This window comes from Cyprinus carpio, chromosome A6 (assembly GCF_018340385.1).
Source record: "Cyprinus carpio isolate SPL01 chromosome A6, ASM1834038v1, whole genome shotgun sequence".
In the NCBI taxonomy this organism is placed as follows: Eukaryota; Metazoa; Chordata; class Actinopteri; order Cypriniformes; family Cyprinidae; genus Cyprinus; species Cyprinus carpio.
Window position 1 is genome coordinate 5,402,632 of NC_056577.1, and position 24,101 is coordinate 5,426,732.

The 24,101-nt window shown below is 37.2% G+C and overlaps 1 protein-coding gene across 2 annotated transcripts; it reads right to left on the reverse strand.

Annotated features, from left to right (window-relative positions):
• Positions 1 to 2,701: 2,701 nt before the first annotated feature.
• LOC109092102 (cytohesin-4-like) lies at positions 2,702 to 16,123 on the reverse strand. Of its 2 annotated transcripts, none has more exons than XM_042757616.1 (13): positions 15,966 to 16,123; positions 15,137 to 15,210; positions 9,645 to 9,709; positions 8,946 to 9,012; positions 7,539 to 7,657; positions 7,382 to 7,462; positions 7,190 to 7,302; positions 5,998 to 6,146; positions 4,896 to 5,007; positions 4,567 to 4,643; positions 4,423 to 4,494; positions 3,304 to 3,458; positions 2,702 to 3,226 (listed from the first exon to the last, which is right to left on the reverse strand). In XM_042757616.1, the coding sequence occupies exons 1-13, from the start codon at positions 15,985 to 15,987 to the stop codon at positions 3,145 to 3,147; spliced, it is 1,188 nt and encodes a 395-aa protein (XP_042613550.1). In that variant the 5' UTR covers positions 15,988 to 16,123; the 3' UTR covers positions 2,702 to 3,144. The 2 variants fall into 2 exon arrangements, with proteins under 2 accessions (XP_042613550.1, XP_042613551.1); XM_042757617.1 differs by lacking the exon at positions 15,966 to 16,123 and adding an exon at positions 15,371 to 15,718.
• Positions 16,124 to 24,101: the final 7,978 nt, after the last annotated feature.

The window sequence follows — 24,101 nt, forward strand, 5'->3', positions numbered from 1 at the left end:
TTTGACCCTTCAGGGGCTAGAATCAACAAGCCGTCCAATCATTCCTCCCTCATATAAACAGTTTATTTCCCAGTCTTTAGGCTGCAACACACACACGCTTTATGCTCACAGCTGTTGAGAACGGATCGGCTGTCCTCGATTCCATTTCCTGTCAGTACTTCAGTATGTCACCACACCATTCAATCAACAAATTAAACACAAATACACATGAAATACATAAGTGAATATTTGTGTAGTGCGTCTCACACAGAGCCAGCAAACTGAGAACACTCTGACAAGATTCTTTCAAAGGTATGAACAAACATTACTTCAAAGTTATCTGTTCTTTAATAATGTTCTCAAAATGTTAGCCGTTACTTATAATGTTGTTTATAGAAATTTTTTTCTGAAACGTTTTAGCTGGATGTTAATCTAAGTTACTTGTTTCAGAACATTCAGAAAAACATTCCCATAATGTTAGCGAAATTACCAAATGTGATGTTAACCAAAGACACATCAGCCAATCAGATGCCAGATGAGCCAAACTTACAAAATTAAGATACTGGGTAGTTTCTTATCAGCTAAAAGCTGTCACAGACACAGATGTGATTAGATTTGACTGAAAGTAGCCTGACAAAAGGCTCAGAAAAGGCTTTAAATCGTTTACAGCAGCTTTAATTTAAGAACTAAAGTCTGTGCGATCAGAGACTCATGAGTGGCGTCGCCCTCTGCTGGTGGATCTGAGCATCTCACACACACACACACACACACACACACACACACTTCACAGAGCTCGTGCCGCAGACTCACGAGACAGCAAGCAGTAAGAAGTGCGTCATTTAAGACACGGCCAAAAGTGCACTTCTGCTTTTATTCATTGTTTGACATTGTTTAGCCGGATCTCTGTCTGTCTGTCTCTGTGTGTGTGTGGGGGGGGGGGTGATGGGTGGGGGTGTGTGTGTGTGTGTGTGTGTGTGTGTGGGTGGGTGTGGGTGTGCCTTCTTAAATATATTTTGGGGACAAATTTGTACCCAAAAGTGAGCAAAACCTGACAAAATCGCCCAAAAAAACTCCATTTGGGGAAGTCCTCATTTGTAAAACTGCCATAAAAATAAAGTAAACAAAGTTTTTTTGATATTGCAAAAATGTAAACATTTCTGTGAGGGGTAGGGGTGGGTTTAGGTTAAAAAGTATATAACTATCTGTATATAAAAACAGGAGAAGTCTATGTAATGTCACCATTTGGTTGGCTAAGTAAACGTGTGTGTGTGTGTGTGTGTGTGTGTGTGTGTGTGTGTGTGTGTGTGTGTGTGTGTGTGTGTGTGTGTGTGTGTGTGTGTGAATGTTGGTGAACTTCTTCTTTTAACAAAACCAACACAAAAGTCACGTTTTGTAACGAGTCCTGACTGCACTAAAGTGTGTTTCAGCTCAAACTACACAAAGACTTTTCATAAACGACTATCATCACGTGACATTTAGTCTCAGATAACTTTAATCAAATAATCTGACCACAAAAAGGATCCGTGGATTTACTGCAACAGCCCTGAACAGGAAGTGACCAGAGATGAGTGAGAATGTAATGAGCTGCATGCAGTCAAGACCACTTAAACAGAGACAGAGTCCAGACCAGAACACTGTATAGAGCTGTCACCAAATCACTAATGAAACAATACATTCATCACTGCCCTGCAGAGGTGGAGCAGAAGTTGCTTCAGAGTTATGAACAAGAAAATACATCTGTCCATCAGAGAGCACCCTCCACTCTCGGATGAACACGTTTCCTCGGATGCTCCTCGTGGACTCATGCTGAAGTTCTTGAGATGGTGGAGGAACGTCTCGCTCGGAGGTTTTTAACATCATGAACGACTGAACTGCCCTGGACCTTCGTGAAACCACCGGCAGATGTCACATGCTGATGTTCTGATGGAGGAAGTGAAAGCGATGAGGTCATTTCACATTTCTCTTTTCAAACGCCGCTGTTGCGTGAATAAAGACCAGAGTGCAGAGCTTTCACCCTTTTTACAGACGTTAGAAGATTCTATTCACGTTTGATTCTGCAATCATCTTTAACGACACAGATTTATCTTCTACATGCACTTCCTCTAAATCTGAATGAGATCACGTTTAAGAAGGTTAAAATAAGATCACACACACACACTACTGCTGGAGTCGCTATCATATTTTTAATGTTTTGGAAAGAAGTCTCATCTGCTCACCAAGGATGCATTTATTTGATCAAAAATACAGTAAAAATTTTGAAATATTATTACAATTTAAAACAGCTGTTTTCTCTGTGAATATCTATTAATCTGTAATTTATTTCTGTGATGCGCAGCTGTATTTTCAGCATCATTACTCCAGTCTTCAGTGTCACATGATCTTCAGAAATCATTCTAATATGATGATTTGCTGCTCAAGAAACATTTTGGTCAATAATTGGTTAAGAACTAATAAACCAATTCTGTCTGATCCAGAAAGCAAATAAATATGCAAGAGAAGCTGGTCATTCATGTGTGTGTGTGTGTGTGTGTGTGTGTGTGTGTGTGTGTGTGTGTGTGTGTGTGTGTGTGTGTGCGTGTGTGTGTGTGTGTGTGAATGACACTGAACTTCTTCTTTTAACAAAACCAACACAAAAGCCACATTTTGTAACGAGTCCTGACTGCACTAAAGTGTGTTTCAGCTCAAACTACACAGAGACTTTTCATACACGACAATCATCCAAGACATTTAGTCTCAGACAACTTTAATTAAATAATCTATTGTACATTTCATCACCTTTAATCTTTCACACTGTATGATCTGTAATATTTACAAAAATATTTTACATGAAAAACATTTGTTAAAAAGAAGTCAAAGTAAATGTGTTTGTCCTGAATGTGTCGGCGGCTGCTTTCCGCGTCTCAGCTGTTTCTCCCGGAGGACATTCATTCCCACACAAGACACCGGTATTCTCACAGGTGTCTGAAAAAAGTCAATAAACTCGATAATGTCTCAAATATGATCTCAGTCGATTCTCTTCAAATGAGCCGAGCTGCTCCACATTGATTTCTTAGATATATACTCAGAGCTACTGACTCCTGTGAAACATCTGAGACTGAGCTGATCTCCTGAGCTTTAATGAATACGCGCTTCTGTCTGTTTGCAGTCGTAGTTCAGTCGCTGCGGTCATTTCTCTGGCACTGTGTTGATGACTTTCTTCTTGCGGATGGACACCAGATCATAGAAGGGGTCTTTAGTAATGCTGGCCCTGTGGAGACACGACACACACATGTCAGACGAGTCGCGTGTGTTCAGACGGCGCTGGAGAGATGCGTGTGTTTGTACCTGATGGACTCGATCCAGTCGTCTCTCTCCTCGGCTGAAGCCGCACAGATGGTGTACGACTGATGCTTCCCTTCCACCACGCGTCCGTCCGTCTCCGTCTTACACGCCTTGATCTTCTGACCCCGGCTGTTGGGGTTATACAGCTCCAAACAATACTACACACAGGTCAAAGGTCACAGGTTAACCAGTGCTAATAACACAGGCTCTGTTCAAACCCTCGTGAGCCGCATCACTCTCTACATAGACAGCTGTCTTCTTAGGCAGCGTCCTAACAACAGTGATGTTTGTGTGTTTCTAAGCTATTGCTAGCTCAAATAGTCAGCTTTTAATTAGACTGAACTATTTTATCAGTAGTTTTTTTTTGCTAGTGATACTGTAATAGAGTTTTCATTTCAAAGTGACATATCTTTCATTTCTAGGTGTACATCACGTTCACTTATTTCATGATACATACATATATTTCACACCCAATGTATTTATTCATACTCAATTTTTAATGAGGCTTATATTTATTTATTGCAAGATGTATTCAGTGATTTAGTCACTGTATTTCATATTTCATGATTTTTTTTTTTTTTTTCATTTTTAGACATATTTAAGGTGGTATTTCACGTTACATGAAAAATATACAGCTCATTTATGCTTAAATTTCACTCTACCTTTATTTATTCACTGTAAAATTCCATGACACATTTAATAAATGTTTTATGTATTTAACTTTTAGTCTGTTAAATCACTCTATTCTCAATGTTTTATATTTATTTACAATAAGGTTTCATTTGCAAATATTTCCTCATGATCTCATGATAATCTCAACATTTAAAACATTATTAAAATCAGTTAGTTGCATATTATTTAATGGATCTGAACTGACATGAACGAACAATGAACAGTGGTATTTCTATTAACTAAGGTTAACAAAGATTAATAAATGCAATGCAAATGTATATCAAATGTATATAACATCAACTAAGGGGAATTTATTGTAAAGTGGTACTAATATTTCGTCTCGTGCTTTGTTAAGTAATTTCATTCTGTGATTATCCCATGTTTGTGTCCACTGTTTAAAGCAGCTTTCTCATGCTGCTGACCAGGTTTAGGTTAGTAACACAGTCTCACCGGTTTGCGTGGAAACATGACTTCCCTCACGCACAGATTCTCCAGAGGAATGATGCCACGCGGCTCTTTGTCCTGAACACAAACACACGATCACTCCTGATCTACACACCGTCATGCATTCAGAGAGACGGCTGCTGCTCTTACCGTGGTATATTCAAAATAATACAGGCAGTTATCAGTCAGGATGAACCAGCGTCTCTTCCACGTCTTCACACGGCCGCCTGCCCACAGATAAAACATAACACTTTCAGATGATCGTATTCTTATAGTCTGAGCATCTATTTGACACGAAGACAATGAACACAAAGTATTCAGTTTAACAGATTTACAATAAAAATAATCAAATCAGCTCTTGAGTTTATAGACTTGACTGTTTGTGTTATAAGCAGTGCAGATCAGAAGCAGTTGAATCTTTATGATATCTCATGCATCTGCAGTGTGTCTCATCTGAGCTGAGCTGGGTTTTGTTTTACCCAGTTTGAGCAGCCATCCCTCTCGGTCCGGGTTGAAGAAGGTGTGCGTCAGATCGTTCCCATCATCCTCTGGGATTTTGAAGGGTTCGTTGCGTATGCTGTTGTAGAGATTCTGTTGATGCAAAGAAACACACATTTTCACCAAAACCCCAACCTTCGTGTTAGTGCTGCTTGTTGACGCCACTGACGAATAATTAACACCAGTGTGTTTTTTGTGCTCAGTTATAACATCCTCACAAGGCCTAATAATGTAACAACAATAACTTTGTGAAATACGCACATCATCTTTCATGGAAATTCATATATTCATTCAATAAATGCAATTACATTAGAATAGTAAAACACAATGGGGCTGTTACCAATCAAATGAAATCAATATTAACACTTTGCACTGCATACGTGGCAGAGAAACTGCATTTAAAGCAGGATTTAGATGTTTATGTGGAGTGTTTAATGCAGCTCAGATATGCAATGAATGCATTTACACTAACTGCATAAATAATGTTAGAAGATTAATGTGTTAAACATAAAATATACTTGAATTAGAACTCTGAAATGATACCTTAACTATGAAACTAAAACCAGCAGTAGGTGGCGACAAATCATTCAGTCACTGATTCACTCATTCATCTGATTCATTCAAAACAGCCGATTCATTTAGGAATGGAGTGAACCGTGTTCAAGTATACTACACTTACTATAAAAAGTAAAAGTAGTATACTAGAATGCAGTTTCGATTATAGAAACTGTCTTTATGAATGGGTTTTTGAATCAGTGACTCACTTCAGAAACAGTGAATCATTCGGGAACGAAACACCACCGTTTTGATTGTGTTGGTGAAACAGAGCAAAACAGTCCATACTGACAATATCGTGTCTAAAATGAACATCACTTAATATCATCTTGAACATAACATTACCTTTTATTTATTTATTATATACCATTGTATAAAGTGTAAATTAGAGTTTGTAAAAATAGAAGAAAAATGAGCATCCGGCTCAAGCCTGTGCTGTTATTTCAGAACAGGTCTTTCCAAACTACAACCAGACGGATGGACCTAGCAGCATCATGTGACCAGGGCTGATTGTGATTGGCTGCTCACCGTCAGAAGCTCATTGGGTAGGTCTTGTCCGTTGTTAATGCCGCGGTTCATGCTGATGAATCTCTCGAGAGAGGTCTTGTCCTTCACGTTGGGATTGTGCAGACTCGTGTTCAACATGATGATGGCGAACGACAGGATGTAACACGTGTCTGACGATCACAATAACGACAATAACGAATTATTTGTCATTCACTCAAAAAAAAAAAAAACAGGCCTAAATTTTATATTTATGCATTTAAATTGCATATAAAATATCCATTTGGATTAAACTTAATGTGATGCATACTGTACAGTCTATTTGTCATTTTATTAACTATTTGCATTAATTAGATTTTATTTACATAAATCAATGCATTTATTCAAATTGCTTAGAAGCAGCATAACCCATAAAGCAAAATATAATTTTGTGGCCAAAATATGTTTTAAATATATGCAAAATATATGTTGTTAACAGTGATGCTCAATAAAATATATATTTAAAATAGAAAATATATTTGGTTTCAACCCTCATTTACCAAAATATATTTTAAAATGTATTTCAGGGGCAAGAAAATACAGTCTACGTTCAAAAGATCAAAATGAATAATGATTTAATAATGTTTATTATATAAATAAATATATATATATATATATATATATATATATATATATATATAATATATATATATATATATATATATATATATATATTACATTGTGAAGTATGTTCTTTGCTGAATTTTTTAATTTTCTGAATTTATTTTTTAAAAAAAATTCAGTTCAATTTTCTGAATATTCTAACGTTACAAATGTGAATTTATTTTTATATAGCGCAAAATATATTTTTACATTTTTTATTTTTAAATATATTTATGTTTTTAAAAAAACAAAAATAGAAATAGAAAATATAGAAAGATGTAGAAAATATATTTACGCAAATTTTAACAAATGTGTTATTTGGCCATTTATTTATTTATTTATTTATTTATTTATTGGAATATTTTGAAATATATTTGACTATATTTGAATTTTTTTTATTTATTTACTTTTTTTATTATTATTTTTTTTTTGCTGTAGGGGAAACCTGTTTATGTGTGACTGACAAATATGCATCACTTTAAATGTATTTGTTACTGTTCAAACTGTGTAAATGCATGGAAAATATTTTTTGAATGTATTAACTGTTTATCAGCATTTTATCAGCCAATTTAACCTGTGGACTGGAAGACGTTGTCGTTGCAGTTACAGTAGCGCGTGGCGAAGGCCTCCATCATGCGGTCAATCTTCTGAGCTTCACCCGGCAGCCGGAAACTCCACAAGAACTGCCTGCAGAAAGAACGAGATGAATAGAAATGAGACGAGTTCAGCGGCCCGTCTGTGGATGAAGAAGAGCTGGTGTTCTCACCGTAACGCCTGGACCAGGTTAAGATCTGAAAACTCGTGCAGCTCCACGAACGCTTTGAGAATCTGCAGGTGCATGTCCTCCCTGAAACACCAGACATGATCAGATCCACATTCACACACACACACACACATCTGACGGTCAACAGTTCACATGTCACCTCTCTCCCAGGAAGTCTCCGATGGCGGTCTTATTCAGTCCTTCCTCTTTATACAGAAACTCAGCCACTCGCTCTGGTTTCCAATCCAGAAGCTCATTATCCACCAGAAACTTGATTCCCTGAAACACAGAGCGGTTTGAGCCGTTCAGTGACCGAGATAAAACAAAGAAGAGACGCTCGTGTGTGTGTGTTTATCAGCTCCGTCCACACCAGTTCCTCCACAGTTCAACATCTGTTTTTTGAGATTTTCCTTCAAACCCACACTTCCCTTTTCAGCAGAATGACTAAAGAAAAACTAAATCCCTCGATGCAAAATCAGATAAACTCTTACTCTGGTTAAGTTTTGGTCACCTATGATACTAGATTAGATTAGATGTCAATAGTGACAGTAAAGACATTTATAATGTTACAAAAGATTTCTGCTTCGAATAAATGCTGTTCTTTTGAACTTTCTATTCATCTGTGAAACCTGAAAAAGAAAATGCATCACAGTTTCCACAAAAATATTGTGCAGCACAACTGTCGATAATAATCAGAAATGTTTCTTGAGCAGCAGATCATCATATTAGAATGATTTCTGAAGATCATGTGACACTGCTGAAAATACATGCTGAAAATACAGCTGCACATCACAGAAATAAATTGCAGTTTAACAGATATTCACATAGAAAACAGCTGTTTTACATTGTAATAATATTTCACAATTTTTATCCCATTTTTGATTAAACAAATGCAGCTTTGGTGAACAGGAGAGACTTAATGCCCCAAACTTTTGAACACTAGTGTGTGTGTGTGTGTGTGTGTGTGTGTGTGTGTGCGTGTGCGTGTGCGTGTGTGTGTGCGCGCGCGCGTGTGTTGTCTATAGTCTAGTTGGATTTGTTTAGTGTGTTTGTGGTGGTAACACTCTTGTCTCTGAACCTCACAGAGATCTAACATTCACGTGTCTCTCTCTCTCTGTCGTCTCTTCTCAGCTCTTCAAGTCTTCAGCAGCTCATGGTGGTCTCTCTGTTTAATGTGCAGCAGCAAAACCACAAAGATTCAGAACGAGAAAAACCAAAAGTATTTCAGGTTTTGACCTGAGGGAGTTCAGATCCTCCACGTCATTCCGTCTGTCACTCTCTCTCTCAGACACACACACACACACACACACACACACACACACACACACACACACACACACACACACACACACACACACACACACAGAGACCTGAACAACATGCTGCAGTCTGAGGCTGAATGTCTCTCTCTTTGTCTCAAATCTAGAGAATGAAACCAGTCTCTCCTACAGTATGACGAATCTGTGGAGGTGAGTGTCTATGAACGTTCCACTCCTCATCTCACACTGGAACATCACCATCACCATCATCATCATCATCATCATCATCATCATCATCCAGATCTCACCTTTTTAGGATCCATGTTGAATTTCTTCTTGCCGCTACAGAAGCGTTTCTCCCTCTCCAGCGTCTTACTGTGAAAGAGACGCAAAACAACTTCACAACCAGAACATCTGACAGACTAATATACTGACTAAAACTATCAGAAACATTTCTGTTAACTGAAATAATATATAAATATTAGATGGAAAACTAAACAAAAAATTGAAATGTTATCTTGACAGCTAACTGGAAATAAATAAAAACTAAAACTCAACTAAAATTTCAACTAAAAATGAAATAAAAGCATAAATTAGCCTAAATAGCAATATTTTAAAAATAACAATAATAATAATAATATAAAATTAAATAAAAAACAACAAAGTGTAAAATAAAAAATTAAACAAAAAATAATAATATTTTGTCATTTTAAATAAAAATGACAAAAGGACATAACAAAATTACTAATTATGTAACTAATATTAAAATTTAAATAAAATAAAAAGTATAAAATCAAAATATAAATAAAAACTATAGTAGTATATAAATAATAGTGAAATAACAGTGGTTTGAACTGAGTGGCTGTGTAAGTCAGTGACGAGATGAAGGCAGTCAGTGTGGTGTTAGTGAGTGAATGATGTTGATAGTGTTTCTCTACATCTGTGCATCCAAATGTTCATCATGAAGCGTATTCTCTCTGATCATGAACATTCATCCATTCACTCACTTGTCTTCTGCTGATTTGAAATCCTGAATGTCTGCCATGACGTTTTCAATCTGGTTCTTCAGTTTCTGTAAGAAAAGCATTTTAAAGATTCAGAACGGACGATCAGCCCAGACTGGTCGCGGCGGAGGTGTTGCAACAATATATAGTGATATTCTCAATGTTTCCCAGAAAACAGGATACAGGTTTAAATCATTCGAAATACTTCTGCTTAATGCTACACTGTCAGATATGCAAAAGAAATCTATTGTATCTCTTCCTCTGGCTACGGTGTATAGACCACCAGGGCCGTATACAGAATTCCTAAAAGAATTTGGAGATTTCCTCTCAGACCTGTTGGTTACCGTTGATGAAGTGCTAATTGTCAGAGATTTTAACATTCACGTTGATGATAAAAATGATGCATTAGGACTTGTGTTTACTGACCTAATAAACTCTTTTGGAGTCACCAGGCCCACTCATCGTTTTAATCATACGCTAGATTTAATTATATCGCATGGAATCGATCTTACTGAAATAGATATCGTACCTCAAAGTGATGATGTTACTGACCATTTCCTTGTATCGTGCATTCTGCGTATTGATGATAATAACTATATAGCTTTGCATTATCGTCCGGGCAGAACTATTGTTCCGGCCACCAAAGACAGATTCACAAATAACCTGCCTGATTTATCTCAACTGCTCTGTGTACCCATAAATACACATGTACTAGACAAAAATGACTGGCAACATGGGCTCTATCTTCTCTAATACATTAGAAGCTGTTGCCCCCCATCAAATTGAAAAAGGTTAGAGAAAAAACATACTGTGCCATGGTACAACAGTAATACCCCACGCTCTCAAGAAAGAAACTCGTAGTCTTGAGCACAAATGGAGAAAAACTAACTTGGAAGTTTTTAGAATTGTGTGGAAAAACAGTATTGTCCAGCTATAGACAGGCTCTAAAAAAACTGCCAGGGCCGAGCATATCCACAAACTCATAGAAAACAACCAAAACAATCCAAGGTTTTTATTTAGCACAGTGGCTAGATTAACAAATAACCAGACACCACCCGATCTAAATATTCCCTCACAGTTAAATAGTAATGACTTTATGAATTTCTTCACTGATAAAATAGATAACATCAGAAATACAATAACAAACGTAGAATCTACAGCGTCTAATACTTTAGTTTTATCCACCGCACCCAAAGATAAACTGCAGTGCTTTACAACTATAGGACAGGAAGAGCTAAATAAACTTATCACTGCATCTAAACCAACAACATGTTTATTAGATCCTGTACCCACTAAATTACTGAAAGAGTTGTTACCTGTAGCAGAAAAACCGCTTCTCAATATTATTAACTCGTCGTTATCTTTAGGTCACGTCCCAAAACCATTCAAGCTGGCGGTTATTAAGCCTCTTATTAAGAAACCACAACTAGATCTCAGTGAACTGGCAAATTACAGACCCATTTCAAATCTTCCATTTATGTCTAAAATTTTAGAAAAAATTGTGCTCCTTCCTGCAAAAATTACAAAAAAATGATCTCTATGAAGAATTTCAGTCGGGTTTCAGGCCCCATCATAGCACAGAAACTGCACTTGTTAAAATTACAAATGACTTGCTTCTTGCATCAGACCAAGGCTGCATCTCATTGCTAGTTTTACTTGATCTTAGTGCTGCGTTTGACACCATAGATCACGACATACTCATAGATAGATTACAAAACTATACAGGTATCCAAGGGCAGGCTTTAAGATGGTTTAGATCTTACCTGTCCGATCGATACCACTTTGTTTATTTAAATGGGGAGTCATCTCATTTATCACCAGTAAAATATGGAGTATCACAAGGATCTGTCCTAGGTCCTCTGCTATTTTCAATATACATGTTGCCCCTTGGTAATGTCATTAGAAAAATACGGGATTAGTTTCCACTTTTATTCTGATGATACTCAACTATATATCTCAACAAGACTAGATGAAACTTCTAAATTATCTAAGCAAGGGGGAAGTCGTGTCCTAATGGTTAGAGAGTTTGACTCCTAACCCTAAGGTTGTGGGTTCGAGTCTCGGGCCGGCAATACCACGATTTAGGTGCCCTTGAGCAAGGCACCGAACCCCCCACTGCTCCGGGTGTGTGTTCACGGTGTGTGTGTGTTCACGGTGTGTGTGTGTTCACTGCTGTGTGTGTGAACTTGGATGGGTTAAATACAGAGCACAAATTCTGAGTATGGGTCACCATACTTGGCTGTATGTCACGTCACTAACAGAGTGAGTTAAAAATGATTGGATGACCAATAATTTTCTCCATTTAAATTCAGATAAGACAGAGATATTACTTATTGGACCAAAAACAGAGCACAGAACCTATTGGATTACAATTTGCATCTAAAGGGATGTATTGTTACTTCCTCTACTGTCAAAAATCTGGGTGTTATATTAGACAGTAACTTGTCTTTTGAAAATCAAAAAACACCACCAAACAAAAAAACAATTTACCTGTCTTAGAAACATTGCCAAGCTACGAAACATGTTACCTGTTCCTGATGCAGAAAAGCTAGTTCATGCATTCATGACCTCTAGACTGGACTATTGTAATGCACTGCTAGGTGTTTTGCCCTGCATCCTCAATAAACAAGCTACAGGTAGTCCAAAATGCAGCGGCTAGAGTCCTTACCAGGTCAAGAAAATATGATCATATTACCCCAATACTACAGTCTCTGCACTGGCTACCTATTAAGTTCCGTATCAGTTACAAATTATTATTACTTACTTATAAGGCCCTTAATGGCTTAGCTCCTGCATACCTAACTAGTCTTCTACCACGCTACAACCCATCACGCTCCCTAAGGTCACAAAACACTGGACTTTTGATAGTACCTAGGATAGCAAAGTCCACTAAAGGATGTAGAGCTTTTTCACATTTGGCTCCCAAACTCTGGAATAGCCTTCCTGATAACGTTCGGGGTTCAGACACACTTTCTCTGTTTAAATCTAGATTAAAAACACACCTCTTTGGCCAAGCATTCACATAAAGTATCTCATAATCTTGTACTGCAGTTATATCTGATCAAATGTTATTTTTTAGCTTGGTTTAAACTAATTAATTTTACTTGGCTAGAACAGCAGCTACGCTAATTATGTCTCTATTTGTTTCTCACTAGGATTTACACAAGCTTCAGTCTGGATCCAGAACACCTGAGAAGAGATGATGCCAACCCTGAAACAACATACAGAACTACCCAATTTTGCTATAAGTTTGATTGCATCATATAATAATTGCTGTTAATAGTGTTCATCGTCTGTTTGATTACCTATTTAATTATTATTTTTGTACATTTCTGCCATATGCACATAAACTGACAGTCACCACTGATAAGCTACTACTAAATATTGTAAAAACTTAATTTTCTGTAAAGCTGCTTTGCAATGATTTGTATCATAAAAATCTCTATACAAATAAACTTGAAGTGAACTGAATCATCATGTGAAAGCAACACTATTCAAGTTTATAAAGTTAATTTCATGTCTCACAGATGATAAAGACACATATTTTAAATCACCATGGTTGTCTATTATACACATAGCAAAAACTGTGACTGCAAACGATCAGGCCAATAAAGCTGACATCATCCTTATGAACATGATCGAGCTCAGGTCATATTGGCTGCATTTACACTGCAGGTCTTGATGCCCAAATCCGATTTTCTGACTATATCCGATTTTTTTGATGACCCGCTTACATCATCTTTTAAAAGTGACCCGTATCCGATTTTTGCATTTACACTATACACTGCTGAAACTACCAAACATAGACGTTCTGACCCGGAAAAGGAAGTAAAACAGCACGAAATACAATGGATGCAGATGCAAATAATATTATACAGTGTTTTGCTTTCCACAATATTTTGAAAAGTCAACAAAAAAAATCAGCAAAACATTGGTCTCGTACGGCGGAGAAAAAAGCGCTTAAACTGTGCCTCCCCATATCTCCTGAAATGTCTTCAAACACGGATTTATTTCTGTAACAACCCTGCATTTTTGCCTGCACTGTCTCTTCGCCCCAAAGACTTAAAAGACATGAAACCTCTGCATTGCTCCACTGTGTGTATCCTTCGTCCAACATCGAACCTATAATAAGTCATGTGATCTCAGTTGGTGGTGTCCACCTGAGTTGACGTCACTTTTTTAATGACATACGACTCGCATTTACTGGGGAATATCCGATTTGTCTGCTTACATGGCACACGCAAATGCACGTATCAGATTCATATCCGATTTATTACCACATATGAATGAGGCCTGAATCCGATCTGAGAAAATCGGAATCCATGCGTTTTTTTCCTGCTTACACGTTCACCGGTCATATCCGATCTGTGCCACATGAGAGGAAAAAATCGGAATTGGGTCACTTGAACCATGCAGTGTAAATGGGGCCTTAGGTTATAAAAACATTCTTGGAATGTTCATCAAGTACAAATAACACCAAAAGGACATTTTGTTGTTTTAAGAACATTTTCTCTCAATGTTATGAGCATGTATATCCAATATTAAAGTTTTACAAATGTTCTATACAAATTATTATAAGAGTATTTTATTCTAACATTTATGTAACTATTAAAAAACAATAGTGAAAGTGTGTGTGTATGTGTGTGTGTGTGTGTGTGTGTGTGTGTGTGTGTGTGTGTGTGTGTGTGTGTGTGGTGTGTTGTGTTGTGTGTGTGAAAGAGAGAGAGTGTTTGTGTGTGTGTGTGTGTGTGTTTATTTCAAAAAGTGTGTGTGTGTGTGTGTGAGAGAGAGAGAGAGAGAGAGTGTCTGTGTGTGTGTGTGTGTGTGTGTGTGTGTGTGTGTGTGTGTGTGTGTGTGTGTGTGTGTGTGTATGTGTGTGTGTTTAGGAGAGAGAGAGAGAGAGTGTGTGTGTGTGTGTGTGTGTGTGTGTGTGTGTTTGTGGTGTGTGTGTGTGTGTGTGAAAAATGTGTGAGAGAGAGAGAGAGAGAGTGTGTGTGTGTGTGTGAGAGAGAAGAGAAGAGAGTGTTTGTGTGTGTGTGCGGTGTGTGTGTGTGTGTGTGTGTGTGTGTGTGTGTGTGTGTGAGAGAGAGAGAGAGAGAGAGTGTGTGTGTGTGTGTGTGTGTGTGTGTGTGTGTGTGTGTGTGTGTGCGTGAGAGAGAGAGAGAAAGAGAGAGAGAGTGTGTGTGTTTGTGTACTTGTTTATGCATGTGTGTGTGTGTGTGTGTGTGTGTGTGTAAAAGATGTGTGTGTGTGTGAGAGAGAGTGTGTGTGTGTGTGTGTGTGTGTGTGTGTGTGTGTGAGAGAGAGAGAGTGTGTGTGTGTGTGTGTGTGTGTGTGTGTGTGTGTGTGTGTGTGTGTGTGTGTCTGTGAGAGAGAGTGTGTGTGTGCGTGTGTATGTATGTGTGTGTGTGTGTGTGTGTGTGTGTGTGTGTGTGTGAGAGAGAGAGTGTGTGTGTGTCTGTGTGTGTGTAAAGCAGCAGCTGATGTTCATTTACCTCAATGTCCTCCAGCAGGATCTGCTTGTGCATCTTCAGCCGCTCGATCTCCATCTCCTCCTCCGCCGTCAAATCTGAGAAAACAACAAACACGACACAATCACAAGAGTGAACGTTTGATCAAACATGTGTCTCTGCAGATTCACATCCAGCACTATATAATGAGCTCATACTGCTGTGAGTTTCTACTCAACATGACGTTACCAAAATAAAGGTTTCAAACAGATTATTGACCAGATAAGAGCGGTCTGAAATCAGCCTCCTGAAATCTACAGTAAAGCTGAAGACTGGAACAATAAGCCTCACACTTCGTGAGTCATGTTCTGCTTTATGAAACAGGAAACCTGTCATCATGGGGGCCGATGGCTCCTGCGTGAGGGGCCTCTGAACATGTGTGTGTTTCACTTCAGATATGAGCATCCAAACACACCACAGCGATCAGAGGACAGAAACATGAGCTGGTATCCAGCAGATATGAAATAAAGAAGCTGACGGTCTGTATCTGACGCCAGATCATCTGTCAGATGATATTTCAGCTGTTACATCAAACTTCACTTCAACAGAATTCAAAAAGACATTAACATTATTTAAAAAAAAATACTAATTAATATAAAAAACAAAACTCAACAGCGATAAGATACAGTAAAGGATAACCTTTAGTTGAATATACTTTAATCATCTATAACCAGCATTAAATCTATCTTTCTGGTTGCTGGTGTTGCTGGTGTTATAAACAATAAATAATCTGCAAGAACATCCTGCAGTGATGAGACAGTGATGTCTGTCAGTAACAAGAGTTTAGGTTAGTTAAAGTTAGACTCTGTCTTACCTGTGTGACAGCTCTCAGTCATGGTGGCTTATGTATATATAGATGTAATGCTGATCTGCCGTGAGTTTGGACTCAGGCTTTCTTCATGTTTGTTGCATATGGTGTGAGTTCCTCTATCAGCCGCTGCCCTGCCCTGCAAACTCTGTTTCACACCAGAAGTGGAGTGTTTCCGCAGGAGGAGCAGCGTAGGACCTCACAAACACACAGCAAACACACACACACACACACACAGCTGATCTGATCATGCCATCTGCTGGTGATGGACACACTACAACACACTGATGACTGATGAACAACTGATGAACCTCACAAACAACTTCAGATGACCTAGCTCTTAGAAAATCACCCGTCAGTCACACTGACCATCTATCTGCTGTTTCTTTTATTAACTTATTAAATAAACTGGATTTAATAATGTACATGTACAAATAATGTACAAAATTAAAGTTCTGTCATCATTTACTCACCCAAACCTGTATGTGTTTCTTTCTTTTGCTGAACATAAATGATATTTTGAAGAATGTTGATAAGCAAACAGTATGGAAAAAAATACCATGGAAGTCAATGGCTACCGTCAACTGTTTGCTTATCAACATTCTTCAAAATATCTTCTAGCTTTGGAACAACCTGAGGATGAGTAAACCATGACAGAATGTTCATTTTTGGGTGAACTATGCCTTCAAAGTTGCAAAAAAAAAAAAAAAAAGATTATCTTTCATGCAGTGATGTGACACGTGATGAAGATGAGTGCTCTGTGTCAGGTTCAATAGTTTATTAACCAGCCCAAAACAAACACAACTCTTGAGAGCTCGTCTCCTCACGGCGTCGCCATAGCAACGGTTCATAGATGCAAATGTGTTCTGATTAAAATAGTAAAAAACAGTGTCTTCAGATTCATTAGAAGATCTATTTCGAGTTGAAAGTGAAGATAAACGAGCGCTCGTGTTTCTCTTGGCACAAGCATGAAGCTGATTTAGTCAATGCCTTCGCTTCTCAAACCACATCAATAACCCGTCAGTCATAAGTATTTGTGTTCTACAGTACTTCAGTTTCATCCAAACCCTGGTGAGATGCATCAGTAGAGCTGTACTCGCTCACTGCATTTCCTGACTGAAAGAGAATCAAAAAACAACAGTAATGAGTTTTAAAGTTAATACAGTAAATGTGGAAATTATTCTGTAAAACCATATCAAAGTATGAAAACATGAGCCACCTCTGGGTTGGGTTAGTTTTAACTGCTGGTAGGTTATCATCCTGAGCAAGTACCAGCTTTAACCTCATTAACCTGTACTTGTCTGTTTTCTCTCTCTGGGGCTGTTTAAAAACTGCAAAAGCTGCCAAGAATGATCCGCTTACTGCCACAAAACCTGATCAGTGCCTCTGGCAGTTTATTTATCAGGTCTGATCGTTTATGTATTTATTCTCAGTAGCATCATGTCACTCAGGAGTCTGCACTTATGGATTTAATATAAACAAAGACATTGTTGCTTGCTTGGAAGAAGCCCCTCTTTGAGCACCTCCTGGTGAGATACATATGAACTAAACCAGCGTACTGTTATTATAATGATAACCAATCCCTGGCATGATTCTCATGACTATTTTGAGCAATTCAGCATTCTAGACTGGCAGCGGGTGAGATCGAGACCTCCAGCTGACAGCAGAACCGATCTGTGTTAAAAACTAATCCGAAGCTTTTGATACGAGCAGCTGGACGCCGATCTGGAGCATGCAGGCCTTCATTTAGAGTGTGAACAGACTCTACGGTAAGAGCATGTCCAGAACATGTTGAGGATGTTTTTGGTGTGTTATTAACATTGTTTTCTTGTGACTGAGGAAGCGTCAACCAACTGAACACTGCACTGCACTCTGTGTGTGTCTCCTGTGCTTTATCGACGAGACACAACGAGATGCATCTATTGAGCAGTCGCTGGTCGATTGCTATGAAAGAACTGAAAAAATAAGAGATGATAAAGATTATAATAAAAATGCGATGGCTCAGAAAAGTACACAAAATGAAGAAACAGACAGTATAAACAACTGCTTTTTTAGTATTTTTGCTTAAGTACTATTATAGTATTTATTAATAGTTTATTTTTATTTTATAGTTTAGGTTTTCTTTTTAATTTTAGTTACACACTTTTGACATTTGTATTAGTTTTAGTCTTTTTAATATTTCAGTTTAGATTTATTTTTATTTCAGCTTTAGTAATTTTACTTTCATTTTAATTTTAGTTTAAGTTTTAGTAATATCGTTATGTGCTTTTGACATTTTATTAGTTTTAGTTTTTTATTGTTTCTATTTAGATTTTTTTTATTCCAGTTATAGTCATTTTAGTACTTATTTATTTAAACATATATTTTTTTTCATTTAGTTGCCAAATCAATTTTCGTTGAAGTTTTTTGATGTACCTGTTACATCTAATATTTACATTTTAGTTTATTTCAGATTTATTTCAATTAACAAAACTGTTTTAGTTTTAATTAACAATAACAACACTTGAAGTGAATCTAAACTGAATTCATTTATCATTCATTTTCAATTCTCGTATGTTCAGCATTAACTATTTGCTCTATGAGACCCTGATCAATAATATTGTTTCTGTTGGATTAATTAATCAGTGTCATTTTATAAACAGTGTTCTTCCGGAGTCAATGTTATAATGAAGACACAAATCACTAATGAAAATAAACAAATTGATTTTATTAGGGTTTGGTGAGTTTTAAAGAAATAACATTACAGTGACTGCATATGTTTCTAACATCATCAATATAATTTCTCTGTGCACTTTTAATCACTGAGGGGTTTAATTGATTTGTTGTGTAGGTATTTTTCTGTGGTTTTGGCACCTGAAACAAGATTCTCATTTGCTAAAATTTTACTCACATTTTTAATGAAAGACATGAGAGTCGAACCATCTCAGATCAGGACCATCTGACCTGACATCTATGAGAGGAATATATTCTCAGAGGAGCATGGTCACTAATGTCTCTCTCTCTCTCTCTCTCTCTCTCTCAGTGCATCATCGCTGTGGTTGCCTGGATACGGGATGCTGTGTTTCCTCGTGCTGCTGATGCTGCGGCGGCTCATTTCCTCAGAGTCACTCGTGCAGGTGGACACACGTGAAGTTATTAACGGTGAGTTTCCACGTTGCTTTGAAATTTTACTGTAACCTGAAATGATTAATCTGAGGGATTTGAGTTTGTAAGTAAGCATGATCTTGTGTAAGTGATCGAGAGATGCTGTTGTTTGATGTCAACACACGACGTCAGTGAAGTTCCGACAGTCAACTTCTGCCTGTCCTGAGATCATACAGAACTGTTTATGAGTTTTATAGGAATGTTCTTATTTCAATTATTCATCTCGACCCTCGGTTTGTAAATCAATTAACAGTCATGTTTAAAGTACCGCACTTATAAATGTTGTATTTCTGCATCCTCTGGAATGCATTCCATTATGTTTTGTTAAATTAATATTTCTCTTTAAGCTTTAAATTGTCTAACCAGATTAACTTCTGATTCAAGATGCAAAATTTGACAAATTATGACAGGAGTTGCAGAGTGATTTTATGACACTAGTCTCACTTTTACTTAAAATACGGTGTGTTTGAAGATTAAGTTCATTACTGCGTGTGAACAGAATAGTGGTTTATCGACAGCATGTCACAGATCGTGTTAAACCTGGAGGATTCCTTTAAGACCAGTTGGGTAGAATGAGGTTTTCTGTTTGTATGTGTGAAAAATGAACACATCTGCATGTGAATGTAGAATCAGAATATTATCCATTATACAGTAGATGCACTTAATTCCTTCCCAAATGTGCTGAATTCTCACTTAAAGATGAGATGTTTTATGTTTAGATGAATTAATAATAATTACCCCGTGATGAATGGCTGTTGAACGCGCTGACATTTCACCCGCGTGCTGCGCAGCTGATTGTGATGGTTTCTGGTGAAAGGCTTTTTCAATGACAGCAGACAGACTGAGATCAGAACGGCTGGCGCTTTTGTTTCTAGAAGTGCCATTAATCCACATTAACCTGCACAGCTGTTCACACTGCAGCCGCTCAATTCACTTTGAGCGATGAAGGAGGAGCGGCAGCAATAATCATCCAATCAGCTGCTGCTTTAACCTCTGATGCTCTCAAACAACACTGAGCTCAACAATAGAAACTGCTGCTTCTGTCATTCTTCTTTATTACAAACATATACGCATTCATTTTAAACCCACCCTCAAGTTCCTTTTTAGCTGTTGACACAAAAGACGATATTCTGAAGAATGTTGGTAACCAGACAGTTGCTGGTAGCCATTGACTTCCATAATATATAAAAAAAAAAAACAATTAAATGTAACATTCTTCAAAACATTTCCTGTGTTCAGAAGAAGAAAGAAACTCAAACTGGTTTGGAACAACCATGACACGATTTAAATTTTTGGATGGACTATTGCTTTTACAATAAATAGTAATTTTTCTTCTGTAATGTGATGTATTTGTGAGTGAATCGGGATATTAAATGATTTTCTCCGTGATGAGCTGATGGTAAAAATCTCTCTAAATTGAGCTGGATGATCAATAAAAGCGATTGATGATGCTCTCAATAAGAGCAGGAACATGAATTAATACAGTGAAGTCAGTGTTGATTTCATGTTATCTTTTACACACACACTGAAATAATGTCAGCTGTTGTTTAACACTATGAAAACAACATTTAATACTAAAGGGTTAATGAAATGCTTATAAATCCAGGCAGAAATGTAATTCTCCCGTGTGGAAAAGTAAGAAGTTCTCATTAAGAGACACACACAGTAAAGCATGTAATGAGCGTCTGTGTTTCACATCTGTCTCATCCAGTGATTCCTCTTTATGAGTCTGAGACGTGTTTTAGACTTTACTTTCCCCGGGAGATTCATTAGTCTCTTCATATACATGTCTCTACATTAATGTCTTCTGTTAGATGGTTTTGCCTGGATTGAGGCAGCTGGTCTCAGATCAGTGAATCCTCAAATTCTCATCCTTTAAATGAGAGCTTTACTACTGTAGACTAATTTTGTGCATGAATGTAAAAATCTGTTTATTCAGGTTAAGATCCCCCTACTTGTACAAAAGAAGTCTCTTCTGCTCAACACAGCTGCATTTATTTGATCAAAAACACATTTAAAATTGTGAAATATTATTGTAATTTCAAACAGCTGTTTTCTGTGTGAATCTCTGTTAAAGTGTAATGTATTTCTGTGATGCGCAGCTGTATTTTCAGCATCATTACTCCAGTCTTCAGTGTCACATGATCTTCAGAAATCATTCTAATATGATGATTTAATGCTCGAGAAACATTTCTGATTATTATCAATGTTGAAAACAGTTGTGCTGCACAATATTTTTGAGGAAACTGATGCATTTTATTTTTCAGGATTCACAGATGAATAGAAAGTTCAAAAGAACAGCATTTATTAGAAATAGAAATCTTTTGTAATATTATAAATTATTTTTACTGTCACTTTTGATCAGTTGCATAATGCATGCTTGATGAATAAAACATTAATTTCTTTCCAGGAAATAAGACCCTAGACTCTAAAGAGGCAGTCTAAAGGACATGTGACCAGTGCAAACTAAATAATGGCTGTTTTTGGTGCAAGACAGTTTACTTACATTAGTGACCCTAGCACAGAACCAGCATAAACCACTCTGGACCGGTTAAACACACACAAACACCTGCTTTGAGTGTTTATGATTATGCTCGCTGTAAAGCCTCTCGTCTCTTTAGTCTTGAGCTGTTTCAGCAACTGTCATTGTGTTCAGATAACGAACAGGCCTAATCTCACTCACACAATCCTCTGCCCGCGCGTGTGTGTGTGTGTGTGTGTGTGTGTGCTCGTCTTCTTTTGTCTTTCTTTTATGGTCATTCAGACACTGAACAGGCCGTTTCCATGGTGACAAGATGCCCTTCCTTTCGCCTGTACTGAATTTAGTGTGTGTGTGTGTGTGTGTGTGTGTGTGTGTGTGTGTGTGTGTGTGTGTGTGTGTGTGTGTGTGTGTGTGTGTGATTTCAGTAACTAAAATATGTCTGATTAGTCAAACACACAAAAAATATGGTGTCAGCCATGAGGGAGGTTTTTTTTAGGATTTTTAGGAGAATTTTAAAATGGTGATTTCTAGACCTGTAAAATAATAATTCTATAAAAAATTATTTTAAAGATCTTTATAATGTTTTTGAAATATCATCTATGCTATCTAATATAAAAAAATAAACATAAAAATATGTAAAGTATATATATATATATATATATATATATATATATATATATATGTGTGTGTGTGTGTGTGTGTGTGTGTGTGTGAGAGAGAGAGAGAGAGAGAGAGAGAGAGAGAGAGAGAGAGAGAGCATCTGCAGTAATCGTCCTTAAAGCGCATCATCAGACGAGGCCTTTGACGTCTCTGGGTCTCTTTTAGTTGTAAATGTCAGTAGAGAAAATAATGCATTGAACTCAATTATCGAAAAAGCATTTAGATCATAATGGATGGAAGAGGTGAAGCTGGGTGACTTTCTTACCTGCAGAAAGAGGAAAACACAGTCTGACGCATGAAAGATCCACAAAAACACACAGGAGGAATGATTTAGATCGCCGGTCCTTACGCAATCCCTGATTACATTCCCAAGATGTTTCTCAAAAGTCTGTCTGTATGTCAGGCACCAAAAGCAGCAAAGTGGACTCCACTTAGTTTCCTAATGCATGTTCCTGATCGTGATCATGATTTACTCATCCACTCTTCATGACCACATAACCACATCAGTCTGGTCTAAGCGTGACTAAACACATGCAATACAATCTATACCTGGGCTTGTGCTAAAAATCCATTACCTGTAGTCTGTTCTTCCCAACAAATCTTAGATTCAATATTTTTATTCAACTTGCTTTCTTTCAATAAGCACAGATAAGTTGCAGATTTAATTACATATCGAACGGGAAGGGGCTACCAGACTCTGATTATGAATGACAAAATAACCTTATATAATTCATACACTACATGGTTGCGTACATAGTGCATAAGTGCATTTAAGTCATTATGAGATAAAGTCGAAATTCACATACTCAGTCACTCATGAGATTTAAAAAAGTCAAAATTATGACTTTAAAAGTTGAAATTGACATACTACATCATAATTATGATATCAAAATTTTATTTTTTTATTATTTCGACCTTTTAACATTCTGTCAAGGGTCTACAGATGAAAAATAGCCTTTTTGGCTAATTCTGGCATATTTACAGGTACAGTATGTTTATTAATGTGCATTGCCCCGGTTAACAAATAAACTTAAACTTTAAAAGTTGAAATCGACATACTACGTTATAATTATGACAAAGTTATCTGAATTGATAGTCATAATTATGTCAAAGTTATGTCAAAAATTCATAATTATGAGATAGTCGAATTTACGGCATAATAAGTTATATTTATGGATTTAAAAAAAAAAAAAAAAATTATGATGGAATTGTGCTTTTAGAATTATGCTTTTTTTGCCTTTTTATCCCATAACTTCGATAGTGTCATCATTTCGACTTTTAAAGTCATTTTGACTGTTTATCTCATAATTTTGGCTTACCAAAGCATGATTTTCTTTCTTGGCAGAAATGGGCTTCCATAAGGTTGGGAGCTTTTGTTTGGGAAAAAAATCTCACTCACATACAAGCTGCTGTGACCAACAGAAAACTGCTTGGTGTAAAACTAACTACTGACTTTTTTGCCCATAAATGTGACATAAATATTTATTCTAGCTAGTGACCAATAAAACATAAAACGTCTGAGCCTTTCACTGGGCTGGTCAATGAGCTCATGTTTTCTATTATAAATGATCATTCAGACTTTTCTAGCAGAGCTGTTTATTGAGACGTATGAGTGTGTCTCAGCAGGACGACAGACCAGAATAACAGGCAAAATAATGATCCAGTGCTTTGATTTCTGCATCATAAGTGCTGTCACTCAGTCGGAGGATGAGCAAGAAGCAGTCAATGACATCTAGACGTCATTTATATATTAAATCTGAGACTGTGTTTTCTTCCTGTGCTCCTAATAAAGTGTTTTTTAGCTGGAGCCACGCACTCGTCGGGTCGGTCTGCGCCGCTGCCGCTGCTGTAGTGCA